The sequence below is a fragment of the Ambystoma mexicanum genome, chromosome 4p, assembly GCF_040938575.1.
Source record: "Ambystoma mexicanum isolate Mex_15411 chromosome 4p, UKY_AmexF1_1, whole genome shotgun sequence".
Classification (NCBI taxonomy): Eukaryota; Metazoa; Chordata; class Amphibia; order Caudata; family Ambystomatidae; genus Ambystoma; species Ambystoma mexicanum.
The window spans coordinates 739595586-739621096 of NC_090927.1; the positions used below are offsets into that span (position 1 = coordinate 739595586).

General features: G+C 50.2%; 1 protein-coding gene across 3 annotated transcripts in view; it reads right to left on the reverse strand.

Annotated features, from left to right (window-relative positions):
- The window catches only part of LCA5 (lebercilin LCA5), a 489123-nt gene that overhangs the window by 161537 nt on the left and 302075 nt on the right, over positions 1-25511 (reverse strand). For all 3 annotated transcript variants that reach the window (XM_069606295.1, XM_069606293.1, XM_069606296.1), the window contains one exon: positions 22456-22552. In XM_069606295.1, coding sequence (XP_069462396.1) covers positions 22456-22552 — 97 coding nt within the window. The remainder of the gene's footprint in view (positions 1-22455; positions 22553-25511) is intronic.

The window sequence follows — 25511 nt, forward strand, 5'->3', positions numbered from 1 at the left end:
TCCACGCAGTGCTGATGTGGAAATGCATTTAAATCCCTCCGGAACAGAGTAATGGGACGAAAGAGACTCAGCTCCCTGAATTCAAAATGGGGGACAGAGCGCCGAACCTGAGGCGTCCCACACGACGGAATCACTGGGGAAGAGGGAGACCCGCGGTGACCCTCTCTGTGCTGGTAAACCCAGCGGACCAGCGCGGCAAGTCAAGAGGAACACAGCGGGAGCAAGACTAGCAAGCGTTAAGCAGAAGCCCTTTTACCGGAGCATACACATACATAACACACAGGCAAGAGGTGCAACAAGCCCCCACCGCTGACAGGGAGGTCCCACCCCCTAAGAGCAACGTATGGCATGGGGAGAGGGGTGAAGTGGGGAAACCAATCGGGAAAGCAGTCAGCTTGGATCTCGGACAGCTGAGGGATAAGTAACCACATGACACATCAGGAAACGGAATATAAGAGCTCCAGTTGAATGCCCTAGAAGAGAACAGAACAAATCCAAAGGTGCAGAGACAGAGCAAAGCGGATATGAGGTAAGGGCAACACAAAGAGACATCGGAAGCACGATCATGACGCAGTAATAAGAGCCTGCTACCTAAGAGGTAAGCCAGATGAACTGCCGAGATCGAAATTTCCTGCTGGATGGCCCAGAACCAGAGCTGCATCGCCTCCCTGCACAGTGGGAGAGACCCTGCCCCCCCCCTTTTTGTTGAGGTAGTGCATGCCCACTGTATTGTCCGTCAGAATCAGGACATTCTTCCCCCGCACAGATGGCAGAAAAGCCTTCAGGGCTAGCATGACGGCCCTCAGCTCCAACAGATTGATATGGAGTCTGGACTCCGATGGAGACCAACGACTGCGGACTGTCAACTCGCTGGCATGAGCTCCCCATCCGTAAGGGATGCGTCCGTCACGATCGTCACCTCCTGCCAGGGTAGCCAAAATGGAGCCCCCTTCATCAGATTGCCTTCGACAGCCCATCACAGAAGATCCTGGGCGACTGAGGGCGGCACCTGAACGGGATCCGACATCCTGCCGTAGGACTGTGACCACTGCATCTTGAGAGCCCACTGCAGAGATCTCATCCGCAGCCTGGCCTCTGGCACCAGTAGATTGCAGGATGCCATGAGGCCGAGAAACCTCAAGAACTCGAACGCCGGGAGACTCTGGGCATGTTGAAACTTGTCCACCATCTGCAGAATGTGATGAGCCCTCACCTGGGGAGGCGAACACTGCCCCAGGGATGTGTCGAGCACTGCTCCGATGTACTGGAGCCACTGGGCAGGTGACAAGTGGGACTTCTTTAATTTGAGGGAGAAGCCCAGCCTGTGACGGGTGTGGCAGGTGACTGACAGATGATCCACGACTTGCTCAGGAGAGCTCGCCCTGATCAACCAATCATCCAGGTAGGGGTAGACGTGAATCCCCCCTTTCCTGAGATACGCTGCCACCACCACCATTAGCTTGGTGAAGACCCTCGGGCGGAGGTCAATCCGAATGGCAGGACCCGAAACTGAAAATACGAGTCGCCAACCGTGAACCTCAGGTACTTCCTGTGCTTGGGATGAATCGGCACATGAAAGTAAGCATCCTTAAGGTCGAGAGACACCAACCAGTCCTGAAGTCGAAGGGCCTGGAGGACTTGAGAGAGAGTAACCATCTTGAACTTGTCCTTCCTGAGGAGCTTGTTCAAATCACGCAAGCCCATGATGGGTCTCAATCCCCCGTCTTTTTTCGGGATCAAAAAATATGGGGAACACCATTCCTTGTTCCTCTCCGCTACAGGCACCAGTTCTATGGCGCCTTTCTCCAGCTGGGATTTGATTTCCTGAGCAAGGATCGGATCCAGACTCTTCAAAGAGAGCTTCCCCGGTGGATTGTGGTGAGGCCTCTGCCGGAAAGGAAGACAGTAGCCGTGGGCTATGATCCCCAGAACCCACACATCTGAAGTAATGGCACGCCATTCTACAAGGTACTGTGCCAGCCTTCCCCCAACCGGTGAACCATGGAACATGGCCTCATGACTGAGCGGATGCAGCTGCGGCAGTGCCAGAGGGCAAAGAGGCAACTGCCCGCACGGCTTTGGCACCTCGAGTACCTTGCTTTCCACCTCTGGTACTCCTACGTTGGCCCCTTTGACTGGCAGCCCCCTTCGATCTACCAAAGGAAGAGCAGTATCGAAAAGAACCTCCCCTCCATTGCTGTCCCCTAGGACGAAAAAGCAGAGGTTGATGTACTGCAGCGCTCAACGACTTTGCTGCAGCTTTGGAGGTCTGCAACCTCTCAAGGCTCTCGTCAGCCTTGCTGCCAAAAAGATGGACACCCTCAAAGGGCATGTTGAGAAGTACTTCAGGAGCAAATGCCGACTTCCGCAAACACGCAAACCTGCGCATCACGGTGCTCGCCGCCATGGACCGGCTGACACAGTCTGCCACGTCCAGACCCGACTGAACGGATTCACACATGGCATCCTTGCCATCCTGAACGAGGACAAGAAAACCATCTCGTTCCTCCCCTTCGGGAATATGTTCAGCCGCCAAAGATACACAGTTCCACAGAGTGTGAGTGAATCTTGCCAAGGCACAAACGGAGTTGGCTGCCTTTAAAGCCATACCCCCAGATGAAAACACTTTCTTCGCCCAACCGTCAAAGCGATTGTCGTCCCTATCCGGAGGGATGGTAGGCTACGCAGCCTGCTTTGCTGGGGAAGTATCCGCCTGCACCACCAAACTCTCCGGATTGGGGTGCGTAAACAAGTAGCAGGGGGCGCCACTGGCTGGACAGTATTTTTTCAGTAGCGACTTATTCACTGCCGGGAGACTATACGGAGAAGTCCAAGCCGCCGCAACCCTTCTTTGTAAGGCCATATGAAATGGCAGCACCGGGTCAGTGGGTGGACCTTGGTCTAAAATATCTGTCAGGTCATCCTGCAGAAAATCCACAGGTGGAGCAGACCACCCCAAGTACTCTGTCACCCTCGACATGAGACGCCTGTACGACGACTCGCCGTGTGTACCAGGCTCAGGCCTGCCAAACTCAACCTCGGGAGGTGTCCAGAGCACAGGTGTCATATAAAGATTGACACAGGTCTTCCATCTGGCTACGACCCGATAACAGGTCTTCAGGAACCTCAGGAGGAACAAACCCCTCCACATCTGACCCTTCATTCACCTCTGAAATGTAATCCAAAGGCTGGAATAAATCCCTGGATGAGGGTACAGAAAAAGGCTCAAACACAAGCCTCACTGATTTACTCAGGGCCTTCCTCAGAGTTTCCACCGGCCTCCGGGGCACCTCCGACAAAGCCTCCTCAAAAGGCATTGAGGGCGTCGACGGAATCGACGTCGAGCGAGGCGCCGACGACTTCGACAACGGCTTCGAGGACGGAGCCCCGAGCATGTCCTTCGTTGGCCTCTGCGCCGATGGCGTCGCCGACTTCCTCGGAGGCGGAGCTTCGAGCGAGTCCCTCGACGGACATGGTGCCAACGGCGTCGATGCATTCTTAGAAGGCCTCACAGGCTCTAACTGTCTCGAGGGCATTGAGGACTGGGACCTGGACCTGGCACGGCTAGTGCGATCAACCTTTTCCGATCGGGACCTCGACGGCTCCGGATGATCGCGCTGACCGCCCGAGCCCTAAGGCGAGCGAGCAGTGGCCCTAGCGCGTTCCTTGCCGGCTTCTCTTGAAGGCATGGACGGAACGGTGCCCTGCCATTCGAAAATCGTCATCGTCTCCTTGCGAAATGCGTCGTATTCCACCGGAGATGAATGCTTGTTGGGACAAGCTACCCGCCGTCTGGCAGAGTCCTCAGGGGAGGACGCGGAAGGCGACCGTTGACGGCGCTTCCGCGATGCCTAGAAGAGGCAGAGGAATGGCGGGAACCACTCCGGGACCGAGACCCCCTGGACTTACGCCGACGCAGAGAGTCGCCCCTCAAATCGTCAGTCGAAAGCCCCGCGGATTTCGACTTACGGGTTTGGACACCCTACCTACAGACAATTTCTTCTTCCGCTCCTGCAAGGCCTTCGATGTCAAGGACTGGCATTCATCGCAGTCATCGGTGGCGTGGCTCTCGCCGAGGCACCAAAGGCAGACATCGTGCAGGTCCGTCAGGGACATCTTAGAACCGCAGTCCCGACACTTCTTGAAGCCCGACCGCGGGGTAGAAGAAGACGAAGACATATTATTCACAAGAACCAAGTTAGACGAACCGATTCAACAGGAGAAGAACCGAGACGGAACTGATGCTACGGGCCTCGTGCGTCCTACATATAACATCCGGTGACGTCTGCGCTCGACGGAGGCCCTCGAGGGACAGCGTATCGACGTTATCGACGCAGATGCCGAAAAATGTTCCGAAGCAGCACAGCTGTGGTGATTACTGTTATAGATGTGGAATACGTCGGAGGACACAATCCTCTCGAAATGGAGATTCTTCCATAACAAGGTTAGGGAATACACGCATTATTCAGCGGTACATAAGGGCTACTTCCGCATAGACATGGTACTAGTCTCCGCGACTCTCGTACCACAGGTCAAAGACATCAGCGTAGGAATAAAATGTCTGTTGGATCACGCACCTGATTGTACAAATTGTGTTTCAATCAGACAGCAAACTAGACAAAAAACAATGGAGACTCAGTTCATCCTAAAGGACATAGCACTTAGAGTCCATATGGAAAAAAAAGAAATCACAGAATATTTCTCGGAGAATGACACTGGGGACACTGGGGACATAGACTGGAGGGTGGTGTGGGACGCCGGGAAAGCAGTGATGAAGGGGGAATTTATCTTACAAGCGGCTGCATATACCAGAAACAGAGATGCAACCTGTTTAGAACTGGAGAAGGGAATGCAAATAGCCGAAGCACAGCATAAAGCCAAACAATCACAAAACTCCCTGCAGGAATTGCGAAAGCTGGGAGCTCAAATGGAGGCACACATGGCAGAATACTCAGCACAAGCACTTCTGAAAACTAAACAAACTAACTACTCCCAGGGAGGCAAGGCTAATCAGTTACTGGCGACAAAATTAGGAAAGAATTAAACCTGTAACCATATTACACAGTTACAGGATGAAAAGGGAATCTATGGGTAGGGGACAGTGATAAAATGAGGATAATGGAGGCCTTCATTGCGTCCCTACTAAAACCGCAAAATTTAGACCCAACATTCCAAACAACCTATATAGGAAACGTAGATCTGCCACAACTCACTGCAGAGGAGAAAGAGGCCCTGGAAAGGCCTCTTTCCAAAACACAAAATAATAAGAAAAAAATAATAAAAAGGACTCCTCATCCTCACAGACGGGCTTCCTTCAAAACAAATCTAGGTCACAGTAATCACCTCTAAGAGGGGGTTATCATGAAGAGGATGCCTCGTTCTCACAAACTTGCAGGCCATTCAGCCTGATTCTAACAAGTTAGCCAGATGCAAGTTTGGTAAACCTCAATTTTCTACTATGGTCACTAGCCCCTCTAGTAATTGTGCTGCTGCTCCAACTACTTTCCCTGTTTTGCTGAGACCCATGGAGAACACCGCGAAAGCAATCAACACTAAAAAGCATTGTCGCAGCCCAGTGTGACATACTCAGGAGGGAACCCTGTCCAGATGGAAACACAAATAGTTGTCATCTCGTTCCTAGCACTGGATAAATCAAGACGTTGTGGTGACCAAGTCTAGTACTCTAATTAGAAACAGAAAGGCACTGTTGACCTATATCCAACAGTGCTATCTGCTCTGGAAAAGTGCAAAGGCCAAGAAAGAGAAACACTGGATATATAATAAAGAACTTCGTTTTATCCGGTCAAGTGGCACAGCGAGTAGAGCGCTCGCTTTGACATCCGCGAAGAGCCTGCTAACGCAGGTTCGAATCCCGGCAGGGCTAAACTTAGCCTTTCATCCTTCCGAGGTCGATAAATGAGCACCACACACCGTGGGTAATAATAAGCAGCGCTCAGATACCTGAGGGTTCATAGCGCTATATAAATGCCAAATTATTATTAATATTATTATGTTTTTCTCTTTAATAAAAGAACAGGACTCTGGGTGGCGTGGCTAGACGAGGATCAAAGAACATGGTCTCTCAGTGTGCTCCGGTGCCTGATCCCCTGCCGATGCCCTCCTCTCCCTCCAAAAGCACCTGCACGGGCCCTATACAAAGGTAAGGTAAGGTGATCGGAATGGTTGGTCCACGCAGTGCTGATGTGGAAATGCATTTAAATCCCTCCGGAACAGAGTAATGGGACGAAAGAGACTCAGCTCCCTGAATTCAAAATGGGGGACAGAGCGCCGAACCTGAGGCGTCCCACACGACGGAATCACTGGGGAAGAGGGAGACCCGCGGTGACCCTCTCTGTGCTGGTAAACCCAGCGGACCAGCGCGGCAAGTCAAGAGGAACACAGCGGGAGCAAGACTAGCAAGCGTTAAGCAGAAGCCCTTTTACCGGAGCATACACATACATAACACACAGGCAAGAGGTGCAACAAGCCCCCACCGCTGACAGGGAGGTCCCACCCCCTAAGAGCAACGTATGGCATGGGGAGAGGGGTGAAGTGGGGAAACCAATCGGGAAAGCAGTCAGCTTGGATCTCGGACAGCTGAGGGATAAGTAACCACATGACACATCAGGAAACGGAATATAAGAGCTCCAGTTGAATGCCCTAGAAGAGAACAGAACAAATCCAAAGGTGCAGAGACAGAGCAAAGCGGATATGAGGTAAGGGCAACACAAAGAGACATCGGAAGCACGATCATGACGCAGTAATAAGAGCCTGCTACCTAAGAGGTAAGCCAGATGAACTGCCGAGATCGAAATTTCCTGCTGGATGGCCCAGAACCAGAGCTGCATCGCCTCCCTGCACAGTGGGAGAGACCCTGCCCCCCCCCTTTTTGTTGAGGTAGTGCATGCCCACTGTATTGTCCGTCAGAATCAGGACATTCTTCCCCCGCACAGATGGCAGAAAAGCCTTCAGGGCTAGCATGACGGCCCTCAGCTCCAACAGATTGATATGGAGTCTGGACTCCGATGGAGACCAACGACTGCGGACTGTCAACTCGCTGGCATGAGCTCCCCATCCGTAAGGGATGCGTCCGTCACGATCGTCACCTCCTGCCAGGGTAGCCAAAATGGAGCCCCCTTCATCAGATTGCCTTCGACAGCCCATCACAGAAGATCCTGGGCGACTGAGGGCGGCACCTGAACGGGATCCGACATCCTGCCGTAGGACTGTGACCACTGCATCTTGAGAGCCCACTGCAGAGATCTCATCCGCAGCCTGGCCTCTGGCACCAGTAGATTGCAGGATGCCATGAGGCCGAGAAACCTCAAGAACTCGAACGCCGGGAGACTCTGGGCATGTTGAAACTTGTCCACCATCTGCAGAATGTGATGAGCCCTCACCTGGGGAGGCGAACACTGCCCCAGGGATGTGTCGAGCACTGCTCCGATGTACTGGAGCCACTGGGCAGGTGACAAGTGGGACTTCTTTAATTTGAGGGAGAAGCCCAGCCTGTGACGGGTGTGGCAGGTGACTGACAGATGATCCACGACTTGCTCAGGAGAGCTCGCCCTGATCAACCAATCATCCAGGTAGGGGTAGACGTGAATCCCCCCTTTCCTGAGATACGCTGCCACCACCACCATTAGCTTGGTGAAGACCCTCGGGCGGAGGTCAATCCGAATGGCAGGACCCGAAACTGAAAATACGAGTCGCCAACCGTGAACCTCAGGTACTTCCTGTGCTTGGGATGAATCGGCACATGAAAGTAAGCATCCTTAAGGTCGAGAGACACCAACCAGTCCTGAAGTCGAAGGGCCTGGAGGACTTGAGAGAGAGTAACCATCTTGAACTTGTCCTTCCTGAGGAGCTTGTTCAAATCACGCAAGCCCATGATGGGTCTCAATCCCCCGTCTTTTTTCGGGATCAAAAAATATGGGGAACACCATTCCTTGTTCCTCTCCGCTACAGGCACCAGTTCTATGGCGCCTTTCTCCAGCTGGGATTTGATTTCCTGAGCAAGGATCGGATCCAGACTCTTCAAAGAGAGCTTCCCCGGTGGATTGTGGTGAGGCCTCTGCCGGAAAGGAAGACAGTAGCCGTGGGCTATGATCCCCAGAACCCACACATCTGAAGTAATGGCACGCCATTCTACAAGGTACTGTGCCAGCCTTCCCCCAACCGGTGAACCATGGAACATGGCCTCATGACTGAGCGGATGCAGCTGCGGCAGTGCCAGAGGGCAAAGAGGCAACTGCCCGCACGGCTTTGGCACCTCGAGTACCTTGCTTTCCACCTCTGGTACTCCTACGTTGGCCCCTTTGACTGGCAGCCCCCTTCGATCTACCAAAGGAAGAGCAGTATCGAAAAGAACCTCCCCTCCATTGCTGTCCCCTAGGACGAAAAAGCAGAGGTTGATGTACTGCAGCGCTCAACGACTTTGCTGCAGCTTTGGAGGTCTGCAACCTCTCAAGGCTCTCGTCAGCCTTGCTGCCAAAAAGATGGACACCCTCAAAGGGCATGTTGAGAAGTACTTCAGGAGCAAATGCCGACTTCCGCAAACACGCAAACCTGCGCATCACGGTGCTCGCCGCCATGGACCGGCTGACACAGTCTGCCACGTCCAGACCCGACTGAACGGATTCACACATGGCATCCTTGCCATCCTGAACGAGGACAAGAAAACCATCTCGTTCCTCCCCTTCGGGAATATGTTCAGCCGCCAAAGATACACAGTTCCACAGAGTGTGAGTGAATCTTGCCAAGGCACAAACGGAGTTGGCTGCCTTTAAAGCCATACCCCCAGATGAAAACACTTTCTTCGCCCAACCGTCAAAGCGATTGTCGTCCCTATCCGGAGGGATGGTAGGCTACGCAGCCTGCTTTGCTGGGGAAGTATCCGCCTGCACCACCAAACTCTCCGGATTGGGGTGCGTAAACAAGTAGCAGGGGGCGCCACTGGCTGGACAGTATTTTTTCAGTAGCGACTTATTCACTGCCGGGAGACTATACGGAGAAGTCCAAGCCGCCGCAACCCTTCTTTGTAAGGCCATATGAAATGGCAGCACCGGGTCAGTGGGTGGACCTTGGTCTAAAATATCTGTCAGGTCATCCTGCAGAAAATCCACAGGTGGAGCAGACCACCCCAAGTACTCTGTCACCCTCGACATGAGACGCCTGTACGACGACTCGCCGTGTGTACCAGGCTCAGGCCTGCCAAACTCAACCTCGGGAGGTGTCCAGAGCACAGGTGTCATATAAAGATTGACACAGGTCTTCCATCTGGCTACGACCCGATAACAGGTCTTCAGGAACCTCAGGAGGAACAAACCCCTCCACATCTGACCCTTCATTCACCTCTGAAATGTAATCCAAAGGCTGGAATAAATCCCTGGATGAGGGTACAGAAAAAGGCTCAAACACAAGCCTCACTGATTTACTCAGGGCCTTCCTCAGAGTTTCCACCGGCCTCCGGGGCACCTCCGACAAAGCCTCCTCAAAAGGCATTGAGGGCGTCGACGGAATCGACGTCGAGCGAGGCGCCGACGACTTCGACAACGGCTTCGAGGACGGAGCCCCGAGCATGTCCTTCGTTGGCCTCTGCGCCGATGGCGTCGCCGACTTCCTCGGAGGCGGAGCTTCGAGCGAGTCCCTCGACGGACATGGTGCCAACGGCGTCGATGCATTCTTAGAAGGCCTCACAGGCTCTAACGGTCTCGAGGGCATTGAGGACTGGGACCTGGACCTGGCACGGCTAGTGCGATCAACCTTTTCCGATCGGGACCTCGACGGCTCCGGATGATCGCGCTGACCGCCCGAGCCCTAAGGCGAGCGAGCAGTGGCCCTAGCGCGTTCCTTGCCGGCTTCTCTTGAAGGCATGGACGGAACGGTGCCCTGCCATTCGAAAATCGTCATCGTCTCCTTGCGAAATGCGTCGTATTCCACCGGAGATGAATGCTTGTTGGGACAAGCTACCCGCCGTCTGGCAGAGTCCTCAGGGGAGGACGCGGAAGGCGACCGTTGACGGCGCTTCCGCGATGCCTAGAAGAGGCAGAGGAATGGCGGGAACCACTCCGGGACCGAGACCCCCTGGACTTACGCCGACGCAGAGAGTCGCCCCTCGAATCGTCAGTCGAAAGCCCCGCGGATTTCGACTTACGGGTTTGGACACCCTACCTACAGACAATTTCTTCTTCCGCTCCTGCAAGGCCTTCGATGTCAAGGACTGGCATTCATCGCAGTCATCGGTGGCGTGGCTCTCGCCGAGGCACCAAAGGCAGACATCGTGCAGGTCCGTCAGGGACATCTTAGAACCGCAGTCCCGACACTTCTTGAAGCCCGACCGCGGGGTAGAAGAAGACGAAGACATATTATTCACAAGAACCAAGTTAGACGAACCGATTCAACAGGAGAAGAACCGAGACGGAACTGATGCTACGGGCCTCGTGCGTCCTACATATAACATCCGGTGACGTCTGCGCTCGACGGAGGCCCTCGAGGGACAGCGTATCGACGTTATCGACGCAGATGCCGAAAAATGTTCCGAAGCAGCACAGCTGTGGTGATTACTGTTATAGATGTGGAATACGTCGGAGGACACAATCCTCTCGAAATGGAGATTCTTCCATAACAAGGTTAGGGAATACACGCATTATTCAGCGGTACATAAGGGCTACTTCCGCATAGACATGGTACTAGTCTCCGCGACTCTCGTACCACAGGTCAAAGACATCAGCGTAGGAATAAAATGTCTGTTGGATCACGCACCTGATTGTACAAATTGTGTTTCAATCAGACAGCAAACTAGACAAAAAACAATGGAGACTCAGTTCATCCTAAAGGACATAGCACTTAGAGTCCATATGGAAAAAAAAGAAATCACAGAATATTTCTCGGAGAATGACACTGGGGACACTGGGGACATAGACTGGAGGGTGGTGTGGGACGCCGGGAAAGCAGTGATGAAGGGGGAATTTATCTTACAAGCGGCTGCATATACCAGAAACAGAGATGCAACCTGTTTAGAACTGGAGAAGGGAATGCAAATAGCCGAAGCACAGCATAAAGCCAAACAATCACAAAACTCCCTGCAGGAATTGCGAAAGCTGGGAGCTCAAATGGAGGCACACATGGCAGAATACTCAGCACAAGCACTTCTGAAAACTAAACAAACTAACTACTCCCAGGGAGGCAAGGCTAATCAGTTACTGGCGACAAAATTAGGAAAGAATTAAACCTGTAACCATATTACACAGTTACAGGATGAAAAGGGAATCTATGGGTAGGGGACAGTGATAAAATGAGGATAATGGAGGCCTTCATTGCGTCCCTACTAAAACCGCAAAATTTAGACCCAACATTCCAAACAACCTATATAGGAAACGTAGATCTGCCACAACTCACTGCAGAGGAGAAAGAGGCCCTGGAAAGGCCTCTTTCCAAAACACAAAATAATAAGAAAAAAATAATAAAAAGGACTCCTCATCCTCACAGACGGGCTTCCTTCAAAACAAATCTAGGTCACAGTAATCACCTCTAAGAGGGGGTTATCATGAAGAGGATGCCTCGTTCTCACAAACTTGCAGGCCATTCAGCCTGATTCTAACAAGTTAGCCAGATGCAAGTTTGGTAAACCTCAATTTTCTACTATGGTCACTAGCCCCTCTAGTAATTGTGCTGCTGCTCCAACTACTTTCCCTGTTTTGCTGAGACCCATGGAGAACACCGCGAAAGCAATCAACACTAAAAAGCATTGTCGCAGCCCAGTGTGACATACTCAGGAGGGAACCCTGTCCAGATGGAAACACAAATAGTTGTCATCTCGTTCCTAGCACTGGATAAATCAAGACGTTGTGGTGACCAAGTCTAGTACTCTAATTAGAAACAGAAAGGCACTGTTGACCTATATCCAACAGTGCTATCTGCTCTGGAAAAGTGCAAAGGCCAAGAAAGAGAAACACTGGATATATAATAAAGAACTTCGTTTTATCCGGTCAAGTGGCACAGCGAGTAGAGCGCTCGCTTTGACATCCGCGAAGAGCCTGCTAACGCAGGTTCGAATCCCGGCAGGGCTAAACTTAGCCTTTCATCCTTCCGAGGTCGATAAATGAGCACCACACACCGTGGGTAATAATAAGCAGCGCTCAGATACCTGAGGGTTCATAGCGCTATATAAATGCCAAATTATTATTAATATTATTATGTTTTTCTCTTTAATAAAAGAACAGGACTCTGGGTGGCGTGGCTAGACGAGGATCAAAGAACATGGTCTCTCAGTGTGCTCCGGTGCCTGATCCCCTGCCGATGCCCTCCTCTCCCTCCAAAAGCACCTGCACGGGCCCTATACAAAGGTAAGGTAAGGTGATCGGAATGGTTGGTCCACGCAGTGCTGATGTGGAAATGCATTTAAATCCCTCCGGAACAGAGTAATGGGACGAAAGAGACTCAGCTCCCTGAATTCAAAATGGGGGACAGAGCGCCGAACCTGAGGCGTCCCACACGACGGAATCACTGGGGAAGAGGGAGACCCGCGGTGACCCTCTCTGTGCTGGTAAACCCAGCGGACCAGCGCGGCAAGTCAAGAGGAACACAGCGGGAGCAAGACTAGCAAGCGTTAAGCAGAAGCCCTTTTACCGGAGCATACACATACATAACACACAGGCAAGAGGTGCAACAAGCCCCCACCGCTGACAGGGAGGTCCCACCCCCTAAGAGCAACGTATGGCATGGGGAGAGGGGTGAAGTGGGGAAACCAATCGGGAAAGCAGTCAGCTTGGATCTCGGACAGCTGAGGGATAAGTAACCACATGACACATCAGGAAACGGAATATAAGAGCTCCAGTTGAATGCCCTAGAAGAGAACAGAACAAATCCAAAGGTGCAGAGACAGAGCAAAGCGGATATGAGGTAAGGGCAACACAAAGAGACATCGGAAGCACGATCATGACGCAGTAATAAGAGCCTGCTACCTAAGAGGTAAGCCAGATGAACTGCCGAGATCGAAATTTCCTGCTGGATGGCCCAGAACCAGAGCTGCATCGCCTCCCTGCACAGTGGGAGAGACCCTGCCCCCCCCCTTTTTGTTGAGGTAGTGCATGCCCACTGTATTGTCCGTCAGAATCAGGACATTCTTCCCCCGCACAGATGGCAGAAAAGCCTTCAGGGCTAGCATGACGGCCCTCAGCTCCAACAGATTGATATGGAGTCTGGACTCCGATGGAGACCAACGACTGCGGACTGTCAACTCGCTGGCATGAGCTCCCCATCCGTAAGGGATGCGTCCGTCACGATCGTCACCTCCTGCCAGGGTAGCCAAAATGGAGCCCCCTTCATCAGATTGCCTTCGACAGCCCATCACAGAAGATCCTGGGCGACTGAGGGCGGCACCTGAACGGGATCCGACATCCTGCCGTAGGACTGTGACCACTGCATCTTGAGAGCCCACTGCAGAGATCTCATCCGCAGCCTGGCCTCTGGCACCAGTAGATTGCAGGATGCCATGAGGCCGAGAAACCTCAAGAACTCGAACGCCGGGAGACTCTGGGCATGTTGAAACTTGTCCACCATCTGCAGAATGTGATGAGCCCTCACCTGGGGAGGCGAACACTGCCCCAGGGATGTGTCGAGCACTGCTCCGATGTACTGGAGCCACTGGGCAGGTGACAAGTGGGACTTCTTTAATTTGAGGGAGAAGCCCAGCCTGTGACGGGTGTGGCAGGTGACTGACAGATGATCCACGACTTGCTCAGGAGAGCTCGCCCTGATCAACCAATCATCCAGGTAGGGGTAGACGTGAATCCCCCCTTTCCTGAGATACGCTGCCACCACCACCATTAGCTTGGTGAAGACCCTCGGGCGGAGGTCAATCCGAATGGCAGGACCCGAAACTGAAAATACGAGTCGCCAACCGTGAACCTCAGGTACTTCCTGTGCTTGGGATGAATCGGCACATGAAAGTAAGCATCCTTAAGGTCGAGAGACACCAACCAGTCCTGAAGTCGAAGGGCCTGGAGGACTTGAGAGAGAGTAACCATCTTGAACTTGTCCTTCCTGAGGAGCTTGTTCAAATCACGCAAGCCCATGATGGGTCTCAATCCCCCGTCTTTTTTCGGGATCAAAAAATATGGGGAACACCATTCCTTGTTCCTCTCCGCTACAGGCACCAGTTCTATGGCGCCTTTCTCCAGCTGGGATTTGATTTCCTGAGCAAGGATCGGATCCAGACTCTTCAAAGAGAGCTTCCCCGGTGGATTGTGGTGAGGCCTCTGCCGGAAAGGAAGACAGTAGCCGTGGGCTATGATCCCCAGAACCCACACATCTGAAGTAATGGCACGCCATTCTACAAGGTACTGTGCCAGCCTTCCCCCAACCGGTGAACCATGGAACATGGCCTCATGACTGAGCGGATGCAGCTGCGGCAGTGCCAGAGGGCAAAGAGGCAACTGCCCGCACGGCTTTGGCACCTCGAGTACCTTGCTTTCCACCTCTGGTACTCCTACGTTGGCCCCTTTGACTGGCAGCCCCCTTCGATCTACCAAAGGAAGAGCAGTATCGAAAAGAACCTCCCCTCCATTGCTGTCCCCTAGGACGAAAAAGCAGAGGTTGATGTACTGCAGCGCTCAACGACTTTGCTGCAGCTTTGGAGGTCTGCAACCTCTCAAGGCTCTCGTCAGCCTTGCTGCCAAAAAGATGGACACCCTCAAAGGGCATGTTGAGAAGTACTTCAGGAGCAAATGCCGACTTCCGCAAACACGCAAACCTGCGCATCACGGTGCTCGCCGCCATGGACCGGCTGACACAGTCTGCCACGTCCAGACCCGACTGAACGGATTCACACATGGCATCCTTGCCATCCTGAACGAGGACAAGAAAACCATCTCGTTCCTCCCCTTCGGGAATATGTTCAGCCGCCAAAGATACACAGTTCCACAGAGTGTGAGTGAATCTTGCCAAGGCACAAACGGAGTTGGCTGCCTTTAAAGCCATACCCCCAGATGAAAACACTTTCTTCGCCCAACCGTCAAAGCGATTGTCGTCCCTATCCGGAGGGATGGTAGGCTACGCAGCCTGCTTTGCTGGGGAAGTATCCGCCTGCACCACCAAACTCTCCGGATTGGGGTGCGTAAACAAGTAGCAGGGGGCGCCACTGGCTGGACAGTATTTTTTCAGTAGCGACTTATTCACTGCCGGGAGACTATACGGAGAAGTCCAAGCCGCCGCAACCCTTCTTTGTAAGGCCATATGAAATGGCAGCACCGGGTCAGTGGGTGGACCTTGGTCTAAAATATCTGTCAGGTCATCCTGCAGAAAATCCACAGGTGGAGCAGACCACCCCAAGTACTCTGTCACCCTCGACATGAGACGCCTGTACGACGACTCGCCGTGTGTACCAGGCTCAGGCCTGCCAAACTCAACCTCGGGAGGTGTCCAGAGCACAGGTGTCATATAAAGATTGACACAGGTCTTCCATCTGGCTACGACCCGATAACAGGTCTTCAGGAACCTCAGGAGGAACAAACCCCTCCACATCTGACCCTTCATTCACCTCTGAAATGTAATCCAAAGGCTGGAATAAATCCCTGGATGAGGGTACAGAAAAAGGCTCAAACACAAGCCTCACTGATTTACTCAGGGCCTTCCTCAGAGTTTCCACCGGCCTCCGGGGCACCTCCGACAAAGCCTCCTCAAAAGGCATTGAGGGCGTCGACGGAATCGACGTCGAGCGAGGCGCCGACGACTTCGACAACGGCTTCGAGGACGGAGCCCCGAGCATGTCCTTCGTTGGCCTCTGCGCCGATGGCGTCGCCGACTTCCTCGGAGGCGGAGCTTCGAGCGAGTCCCTCGACGGACATGGTGCCAACGGCGTCGATGCATTCTTAGAAGGCCTCACAGGCTCTAACGGTCTCGAGGGCATTGAGGACTGGGACCTGGACCTGGCACGGCTAGTGCGATCAACCTTTTCCGATCGGGACCTCGACGGCTCCGGATGATCGCGCTGACCGCCCGAGCCCTAAGGCGAGCGAGCAGTGGCCCTAGCGCGTTCCTTGCCGGCTTCTCTTGAAGGCATGGACGGAACGGTGCCCTGCCATTCGAAAATCGTCATCGTCTCCTTGCGAAATGCGTCGTATTCCACCGGAGATGAATGCTTGTTGGGACAAGCTACCCGCCGTCTGGCAGAGTCCTCAGGGGAGGACGCGGAAGGCGACCGTTGACGGCGCTTCCGCGATGCCTAGAAGAGGCAGAGGAATGGCGGGAACCACTCCGGGACCGAGACCCCCTGGACTTACGCCGACGCAGAGAGTCGCCCCTCGAATCGTCAGTCGAAAGCCCCGCGGATTTCGACTTACGGGTTTGGACACCCTACCTACAGACAATTTCTTCTTCCGCTCCTGCAAGGCCTTCGATGTCAAGGACTGGCATTCATCGCAGTCATCGGTGGCGTGGCTCTCGCCGAGGCACCAAAGGCAGACATCGTGCAGGTCCGTCAGGGACATCTTAGAACCGCAGTCCCGACACTTCTTGAAGCCCGACCGCGGGGTAGAAGAAGACGAAGACATATTATTCACAAGAACCAAGTTAGACGAACCGATTCAACAGGAGAAGAACCGAGACGGAACTGATGCTACGGGCCTCGTGCGTCCTACATATAACATCCGGTGACGTCTGCGCTCGACGGAGGCCCTCGAGGGACAGCGTATCGACGTTATCGACGCAGATGCCGAAAAATGTTCCGAAGCAGCACAGCTGTGGTGATTACTGTTATAGATGTGGAATACGTCGGAGGACACAATCCTCTCGAAATGGAGATTCTTCCATAACAAGGTTAGGGAATACACGCATTATTCAGCGGTACATAAGGGCTACTTCCGCATAGACATGGTACTAGTCTCCGCGACTCTCGTACCACAGGTCAAAGACATCAGCGTAGGAATAAAATGTCTGTTGGATCACGCACCTGATTGTACAAATTGTGTTTCAATCAGACAGCAAACTAGACAAAAAACAATGGAGACTCAGTTCATCCTAAAGGACATAGCACTTAGAGTCCATATGGAAAAAAAAGAAATCACAGAATATTTCTCGGAGAATGACACTGGGGACACTGGGGACATAGACTGGAGGGTGGTGTGGGACGCCGGGAAAGCAGTGATGAAGGGGGAATTTATCTTACAAGCGGCTGCATATACCAGAAACAGAGATGCAACCTGTTTAGAACTGGAGAAGGGAATGCAAATAGCCGAAGCACAGCATAAAGCCAAACAATCACAAAACTCCCTGCAGGAATTGCGAAAGCTGGGAGCTCAAATGGAGGCACACATGGCAGAATACTCAGCACAAGCACTTCTGAAAACTAAACAAACTAACTACTCCCAGGGAGGCAAGGCTAATCAGTTACTGGCGACAAAATTAGGAAAGAATTAAACCTGTAACCATATTACACAGTTACAGGATGAAAAGGGAATCTATGGGTAGGGGACAGTGATAAAATGAGGATAATGGAGGCCTTCATTGCGTCCCTACTAAAACCGCAAAATTTAGACCCAACATTCCAAACAACCTATATAGGAAACGTAGATCTGCCACAACTCACTGCAGAGGAGAAAGAGGCCCTGGAAAGTCCTAGCACAGTAGAAGAGGTCAATGAAGCTATAGCCGCGATATCTCCCAATAAAACACCAGGGCCCGATGGATTTGGATATTATAAGACCCAGCTAATCCCTCACATGACGCGCCTATTCAATAAAATAAGGGAGCACAGAACGGTAACAGAAGACATGGGTAGGCCTATCACGGTGCTAATACCCAAACCAGGAAAGGATAAAACTGAATGTGCCAATTACTGACCAATCTCCATGCTAAATAGTGATGCGAAGATATACGCAAACATCCTGGCAAGGAGAGTGGCACCAATACTGCCAAGGATCATACATGAGGCCCAAGGGGGGTTATAATGAACAGACACACACAAGATAATATTACAAGGGCTATAGACCTAATAGATCTGGGCACAACAACAGGACAGAGATTTGCATTAGCAGCTCTAAACGCGAGAAGAGCGTTTGATAGCCTGGATTGGAGGTTTCTAGAACAGGTACTGGGGAAATTTGGAATAGGGCCTGCTTTTACACGTATGATACTGGCTAATTTTAAGATTCATGGTGAATGGGAAGCTCACAGAACAGATGGGAATTCAGAGGGGGACCCGCCAGGGCTGACCATTGTCACCCTTAATTTTTGCAATGTCAATGGAACCTTTTGCAGCCACAATTCGTCAGGACCCTGAAATTCAGGGGATAGAGACCAAGGGAGGGACACATAAAATTGCCCTATATGCGGACAATGTACTTCTCTTCCTAAGAGATACAAAACGGACCCTACCGAAAGTAATGAATAGGTTACAAGAATTTGCAGGGGTTTCGGGATTTCAGATCAATTTTAATAAATCTAAAGTCCTCAACATAACGGAGGACCAGAGTGAAATCCACAAACTGTCCAGAGGCCATCCACTACCCTGAACACGAATTAGAATATCGAGGGATAAAGTTAACAAAATCCTACGAAACACTATATAAGGCAAACATTCCCCCCCTCTGGAAAGCGATCAGAGAAGGTCTGAATAGATGGGATACACAAGAAATATCGTGGTTCGCTAGGATAGCTGCGGTAAAGAGGACAATTATCCCCAGACTATTATATATTACCAGCTCCCTCCCAGTGAATATATTGGCCAAAATGATTAAATCCCTACAAGATGAGATCATCAACTTTATTTGGCACAAAAAGAAACCCTGAATCAAGAGATCAACACTTCTCCGTCCAATGTGGACTGGGGGACTGGGAAGGAGGTTGGAGCAAAATAAAGCAGGGTGATACCCCTATCCCTCTACTCACACTACAACCTATACACTGACGGAATAGAACAGTGGGGGGGCTCAATACTGAAGGCAACAGTAGATGCACTGCAAAAATGGGACTTGGCATTGCGGTGGGGAGAAATTGCCCGGGTCTGGGCCCACGCACCCCGATGTGTCATAATGCAGACTTCTCCCAGGGGATGAAGGTGGCCTTCTGGGAAGGATGGGAGGGACAGAGCACTCTGAAACTAGGGGATTTTTATCAGGATGGCAACCCAATCCTGTTTGAGGAGTGTAAGAGCAAATTTCACATAGGGGAGGGACAGAGGTATAAACACATTCAGATCAGACACTGGATATCCCAGAGGGAAGTAAAGACAGCAGGAACACAAACTCCGATAGGATTGGAATTAACTATGAGCGAAGGGGTGATTACAAAGGGGATCTGAAGGATGTATATATTGCTGGACAGAACACAATACACAAGCAACCTAACTTATATGACCAAATGGGCTACAGACCTAGGGGTCGATATGACGGAGGAGGAATGGGGTCAGATCTGGAGGAGAGCCCAAACATCCTCTAAATGTACTGCTATAAAAGAATCGGTCTACAAAATATGTTATAGATGGTATCTAACTCCCCCGAGGTTGAACGCGATGAATAAAGATCACTCGCCCCAATTTTGGCGGCAATGTGGGAAAACAGGAACACTGGGCCACATATGGTGGACATGCACCAAAGCAAAAATCTACTGGAAAGAAGTACTAGCTCAGATTAAGAAAATTACAGGGACCCAACTACCTGAGTCACCAGTGGTAATACTCTTTGGGGTGGAAGTGGAAGGGGTATATGCAGCAACGGGAGGATCAGCAACACTCATCACACATTTACTAACAGCAGCCTGGTTGACTATGGCTGAAAGCTGGAAAACCAGAGGGTCCTGCAATCGCATGCTGGTGGGTTATAATCTGGAGGGTGATGGCAATGGAGAAGGTATGTGCTCTCAAGAATGGGATGTACTCAAAATTCTTGGGGACCTGGCTCCCCTTTCATGAATATGTTAAGGATAGAGAACATGTTTTGTATAAACTATGAATGCTGCGAAGTATAAGCATGACCTGAGCTCAGGTCACAGGACCCTGTAAATTATAAAACGGAGGAACATATGTCTGTTGGATAAGACAATTGATTGAGTCATTCCCATTGAGATTTCATGTCAAAAGGAGTGTGGGGGGAGGGAAGGGTGTTTTTGTATTTAAACTGATTGTTGGTGGGACATGGTTGGTCTCACCTCTTTTGTGTTAAAAGATAAACTCAATGCATCAATGGAAGACACTGGCGGAGTTTTGGAATGTTATGGTGTTTGGGATGATATAACTGCATTTAAAATAAGAGTAAAGCCATGTAATGCAACAGCGAATTGATGCATCGATTTACAAATAAAGGTTTAAAAAAATAATAATAATAACAGGGGTATGTTCCACTAATTTGTTCAGAGTAACGTCTGCTATACAATGTGACAAAAGCTCAATTAATATTGTACTTATTAGAGGAAGCAGAAAATGAAAATATATATTTTAGCATGCTGTCAATCAGAAACCTGGGGTGAAATATAGTCTCTTTGTTGACAGTTACTAATAGTTAATGTTATGTTGTGTATGGCTCCCAGTGTCCCTTTCCGATTGGATGCAATGTACCCATGAACCATAATTGTAGGTTTGAAATGGGGTGGCACGAGCAAACCATATGCACCACAAGAAATCCTTGCATCCCCCAGAATTAAATACATTCTTGCCATAGTGCCAACTTCCACACTTCCCTACTGTAGAACCCTCGCCAGTAACCTATAAGGAAAAGGACTACTTGGCATCATGCCAACCTCATCCAATTTTCTAAGCTTCACCTCTCCCCCCAGCACGGGAGATGTAGACCTGCCAGAGGTCCGTAGCTACATCTCGGCCAGTTATGTCATCTGCTCATCAGTTAGCCTCTTACATCGAGAGGACTACTGTGGAGCATGGCGCTGCTGTACATCTGGGGATAAAGATGATCACCTTGGGTGAAACAAATTACATAACATCACTCCCTCACATGCCTTAGCTGCCCCCCCTCAATTGCCAACCACTATATATTGAAAGTAAACAAATGTATTTCTGTGGCGCCGACTACAACTAAGATAGAAAGTACTAGGACTAGGAAGAACATAAAAATCATAAGGATTACTTCCTTTCCTGGTACTGAGATGAGGGGCTCACATGAGGCATGAGGAATACCAATGAACCATTGACAACAGGTGTTGATGTTATGCTGGGGAGGAGCAAGCCCCATAAGAAGAAAAGCGAAGAAGGACTCAGTGTGTTCGCCTTCCTCCCTGGTCGGAGAACCCAGGAGTTGCAAAGTATGTGGGGGACTTGAGGGAAGGGTTCTGCAGAGAACGACAGCGGGAAGCGGGAAGAGCCTGTGATGGGTCCTGCGTCGGCAGGACTGAGGTCAGCTGCAAATAGGTGAGGTAGCGGCACGACCTTCAGGAGGTAGACCATGCAGTCCCCGAACTGTGCTGAGACTGCAACAAGATTCAACACACGGAGCCGCCGCAGAAGCAGACAGCTGACGGCTGCGGGAAAGAGACCGACCCCAGTTCCTGGAGACTGGCGTCATGCAAGCAAGTCCCAGAAGGGAAGCACAGGCGGACCGGTAGTGACGAGTTAAGAGGTCTCAGCTTCAGGTCGGGGCAAGTGCTTCAAGGGTCTGGGACACAAACAAAAGTAATGAGTGCATCCGAGGGAATCGTCCTCATACCAGTGGCTGGGATAAGACCACTGACCACCAGAGAAGTGTCTGGGACCCCGAGATAAGTAATACTTGGAACTGTACTGATTCTGTGAAACAGTGCCAAGGCAAAACCCAAGTGAGAAAAGAACTCTCAAACACCAGGAAAAAGGAGCCATTCTCCTGTGAGGGTGAGAGGGGGGCTGGGGGAGGAATCAGGAGTCTTTCCCCCTGACATTTGTGTTCAGGAAGACATTTTTGGCAACATCATACATACACCAAGAGAAGGGAGTCATTCTCCTGGAGAAAGAACTTTCTATTGGACAAAATTAGTTTTAGTTGTAGTGTAGTGGTTAGAAGTAGGTTCTGACACAGGACTGTGAATTTTCATTTGAATGGACTTTGACAGTTCCTTGAGATTTAGTTTGTGGCTGGGAATCCCCTCTTAGAGATAGGGATAGTGAGGGTTTCTTTTACATTAATAAACTTCTTTAACCACAAACAGGCCACCTTTGTGTCGGCTTCCTTCTTCGACACCCTTGCAGCACTCACAAACTCTTTCTTAATGCAGATAAAAAACAATATTGTAGAATCTTAAAATTCTCAGTCTAACCTGGCTCAGGCATAGTTGTTGGCATGATGTGTGAACGTTCAAACTGGAATAGCCCTGAGGAAAAGTTTTCCTTGCTCATTACTTCTTGTTTTGCTAGTATTCTTAGACCTTGATTATAGACCATGATAGGATACTGACCCCCCAAAGAGTGTCCATTAAAACCCAGTGTAAGTAATTTCTTTTGCAGTTTGTGCAACATATTTGAACATTTTCACTCACCTTTTTTCCTGGGAGTAATATCCATGTCCTTCTTTGGGGACGGTTTTGACAAGCGGAAAGCATATATGTTTTTTACATCAAGCTCTCTTTCTTTCTCCTGGACATAAGAAAAATGAAATGATCACTTTTTTAATTGCGATGTATTTTCTACAGAAAAACAAATTTAGATGAATAACGTTTACTTCAGTTTTAGGAGTATCCACATAACACATTGGAAATGCTTTATAACACACCATACATGAAACTGAACCAACAACGTTTTGTGGAGGGATGAAAGCTTGGATCAGTTTTCTTATTTGAAAGTATTTTCAGTGCTTATACATCGACAATAAAGGTATACACAACAGGCTGGTGTGTCGGAGGAATAAGGTGCGGCAAGTGCATGCATTAATATTCCCAATACAATCAATAGCAAAGGATCCCCAGCAGGCACTAAAGCCACTCGCCTACCCATAATCCCCATAGAAAATAAATTATATAGTTAGTTGCTTGTAGTGCAAAGTGGTACATTAAATGGAAAACCCAGCAAACCTATTTAAAGGTCATATCACAATGCAAGATAATGTTCCTCAGAATGCGCTATGTCAAGAACCTGCAAAGAACGCAATCCATCCTAATAGGTATAAAGTACAACTTTATACGTTTATTTAGACAGGCCGCTGGCTTGAAAATCAAAGTCAAAACTAAATGTGGTGATCTATAATCCTATGTATACTATGCCAAAGTTGCAGAGGAACGTAGTGGCTATTAATTATGTCCCTTTGCATTTTTATACAGGGCTCGTGAAATCCACGCAACTACTAGCAAAGTAGTGTACATTTTAGGTGGGTCAAGTACCATTTTTTAGTGTCCAATCTGAAATGTTTTATATACTAATTGCACGGTCCATAGATGCCCCCTAGATGGAAGCAGTGCACTAAATTGATCACAATTACTTGGAAGTCAATCTGTGGCACTCTGCCATTTAGGCCTGTTGGTGAAAGTGGTTTCGTGTGGGGGACTCTGGAGCAGCTCTGAGGTTGATGTGTACTAAGAACCAAGGACTCTCCATGCCAGGGGGTCAGCAAGCTTTTGTTTTCTTTAAGAAGAGATCACAGAGGAGCATTCACTGAGACGTGTAAGTAGTCTGCTCAAAAAAAGTATCCATGTGGCCAAGAACTGGTGTGGCAAAATAAATATCTTTCATTACACTATTCTGCATGTTAAAATACTCAGAACCAACAATGTCCACACACTGCAAATTGCTGGATGACGCTTTTGCCTACACGCTTCAGGTCTGCATGGGACAAATTAGAATTTGTAAAGGTTTCTTGTTACAGCATCGATAATTAGTCAGAAAAAAAGCTTGGACCCAAAAGTGTGGCAGGCTTGGCAGCCCAAACTCTGTGTTTAATAACAGAAGCAATGTGATTGGTTTAAAAAAAAGATACTGTTAGTGTTGCTTAATGGCCTTCTGACGGTGGGGCATAGATCTGGGAAAGGCCACAGCTCAGGTTGGTACCTGGGAGTTGAAGCCAAATGTGTCCATGGAAGGCAAAGAAATGCTGGGCACAATGCCCAGCAGCAGTCTAGGTGGCACCTCCCACGCCTTGAATAAGGCAGAGAGTCAAAATTTCTGCTCCTTATGCTCCAGGTTCAAATGCTTCAGCAAAAAGCACTGATACAACCACTACAGGTTAATTGTGGGGAGCTACCATTATAAGTACTGTGCTATAGAGATAATATAACAAATCCAACAAATTGTAAGGGCATTGAAACATCAAAACAGACTTCAGACTTTTTAAATACTTTGATGAAAGGACAGATCATAAGGGAGGGGCAGGTGAGGGAGGGCAGTTTATTTAGAGCCCAAAGACTGCGGTATCTCTGGCTGTTGTGGCCACAACACACCCACCCACTCCCCTGTGAAGGGGTTTGTCTGTTTATTGTTTGCTTGTTAGGCACTTATACAGCAAGTAAAATACCATTTCAAAGCGCCTACAGGGCAAGGGGAGGGAACAAGGGAGTGAAATACATTACAAAACACAATATTTAATAAGAGCAGTGGAGGGAAAAAGAAGGACAAACCTTCTATGCCTTGTGAGTGTTCAGAATGTGCAAGTGCAGCAAGGAAGAGGGAAGAGGGCGTTAGTGCTGGGGAGTCCAGGCTCATGGATGAACCATGGATGAAGTGCTTGGGTTGTTGAGTGCTACACGGCCAGCGCCACGTTAGGAGTAAGTGCGAACCTCCAGGGTGGAGGGTGTGCCAGGGCACGTGCTGAGGGTAGACAGGAGCTGGGCCGATTGGGTGCAGGAGGTCAGGGGCCCGAGGATCCATAAGGGCCCCGGACAACAATCACAGCAACTGTGGGATTAGCACAGAAGAGAAGAAGGGAAGGAGGAGGTCAAGAGGAAAGTCTTGAGGAGTTTCCGGAATTTAAGGAAGTCCGGCTCAAGGCACAGAGGCAGGGGGAGGCTGTTTTTTAGGAGGGAGATAGCTGAGGAAAGTGATCGACCACCTACCCTCTGTTTAGCAAAATGCTTTACACACAAAGAGTTGGTGCCAGAGGAACAGAGTGGTCTAGAGGGAGAGTATTTAGTAAGATAAAGTTGAAGATAGTGTGGTCCCCGGGCCCAGACAGCCTTGTGGATGACGCAGAGGGATTTGAATTTAATCCGTGCAGCAACCGGTAGACAGTGAAGAATCTTTAGGGCAGGAGAGATGCGGTCCCTGGACTTAAGGCCAAGGACAAGTCTTGCTGCCCTATTCTGGATTAGCTGGAGGGAGTCTCAGAGTGGAAGAAGGTAAATTCAGGAGGAGACTATTGCAATAGTAAAGCCTAGAGAGAACCAGGGCTCAGGTCACATTGAGCCTCTGGGGGAAGGTGAGAAGTGATAAAAGGGAGAATTCTTTTGAGAAGAAAGAGCTGAAAGTGGGAGTTATTGGCAATGTCCTGAATGTGAGGAAGGAAAGAGAGAGATGAGTCGAAGATGACTCAAATGTTTCTGGCTTCAGAAGAAAGAGCAGGGGGAGATCCCAATGAGGAAGGCCAGAGTGAAGGGAGAGGAGATAGCCC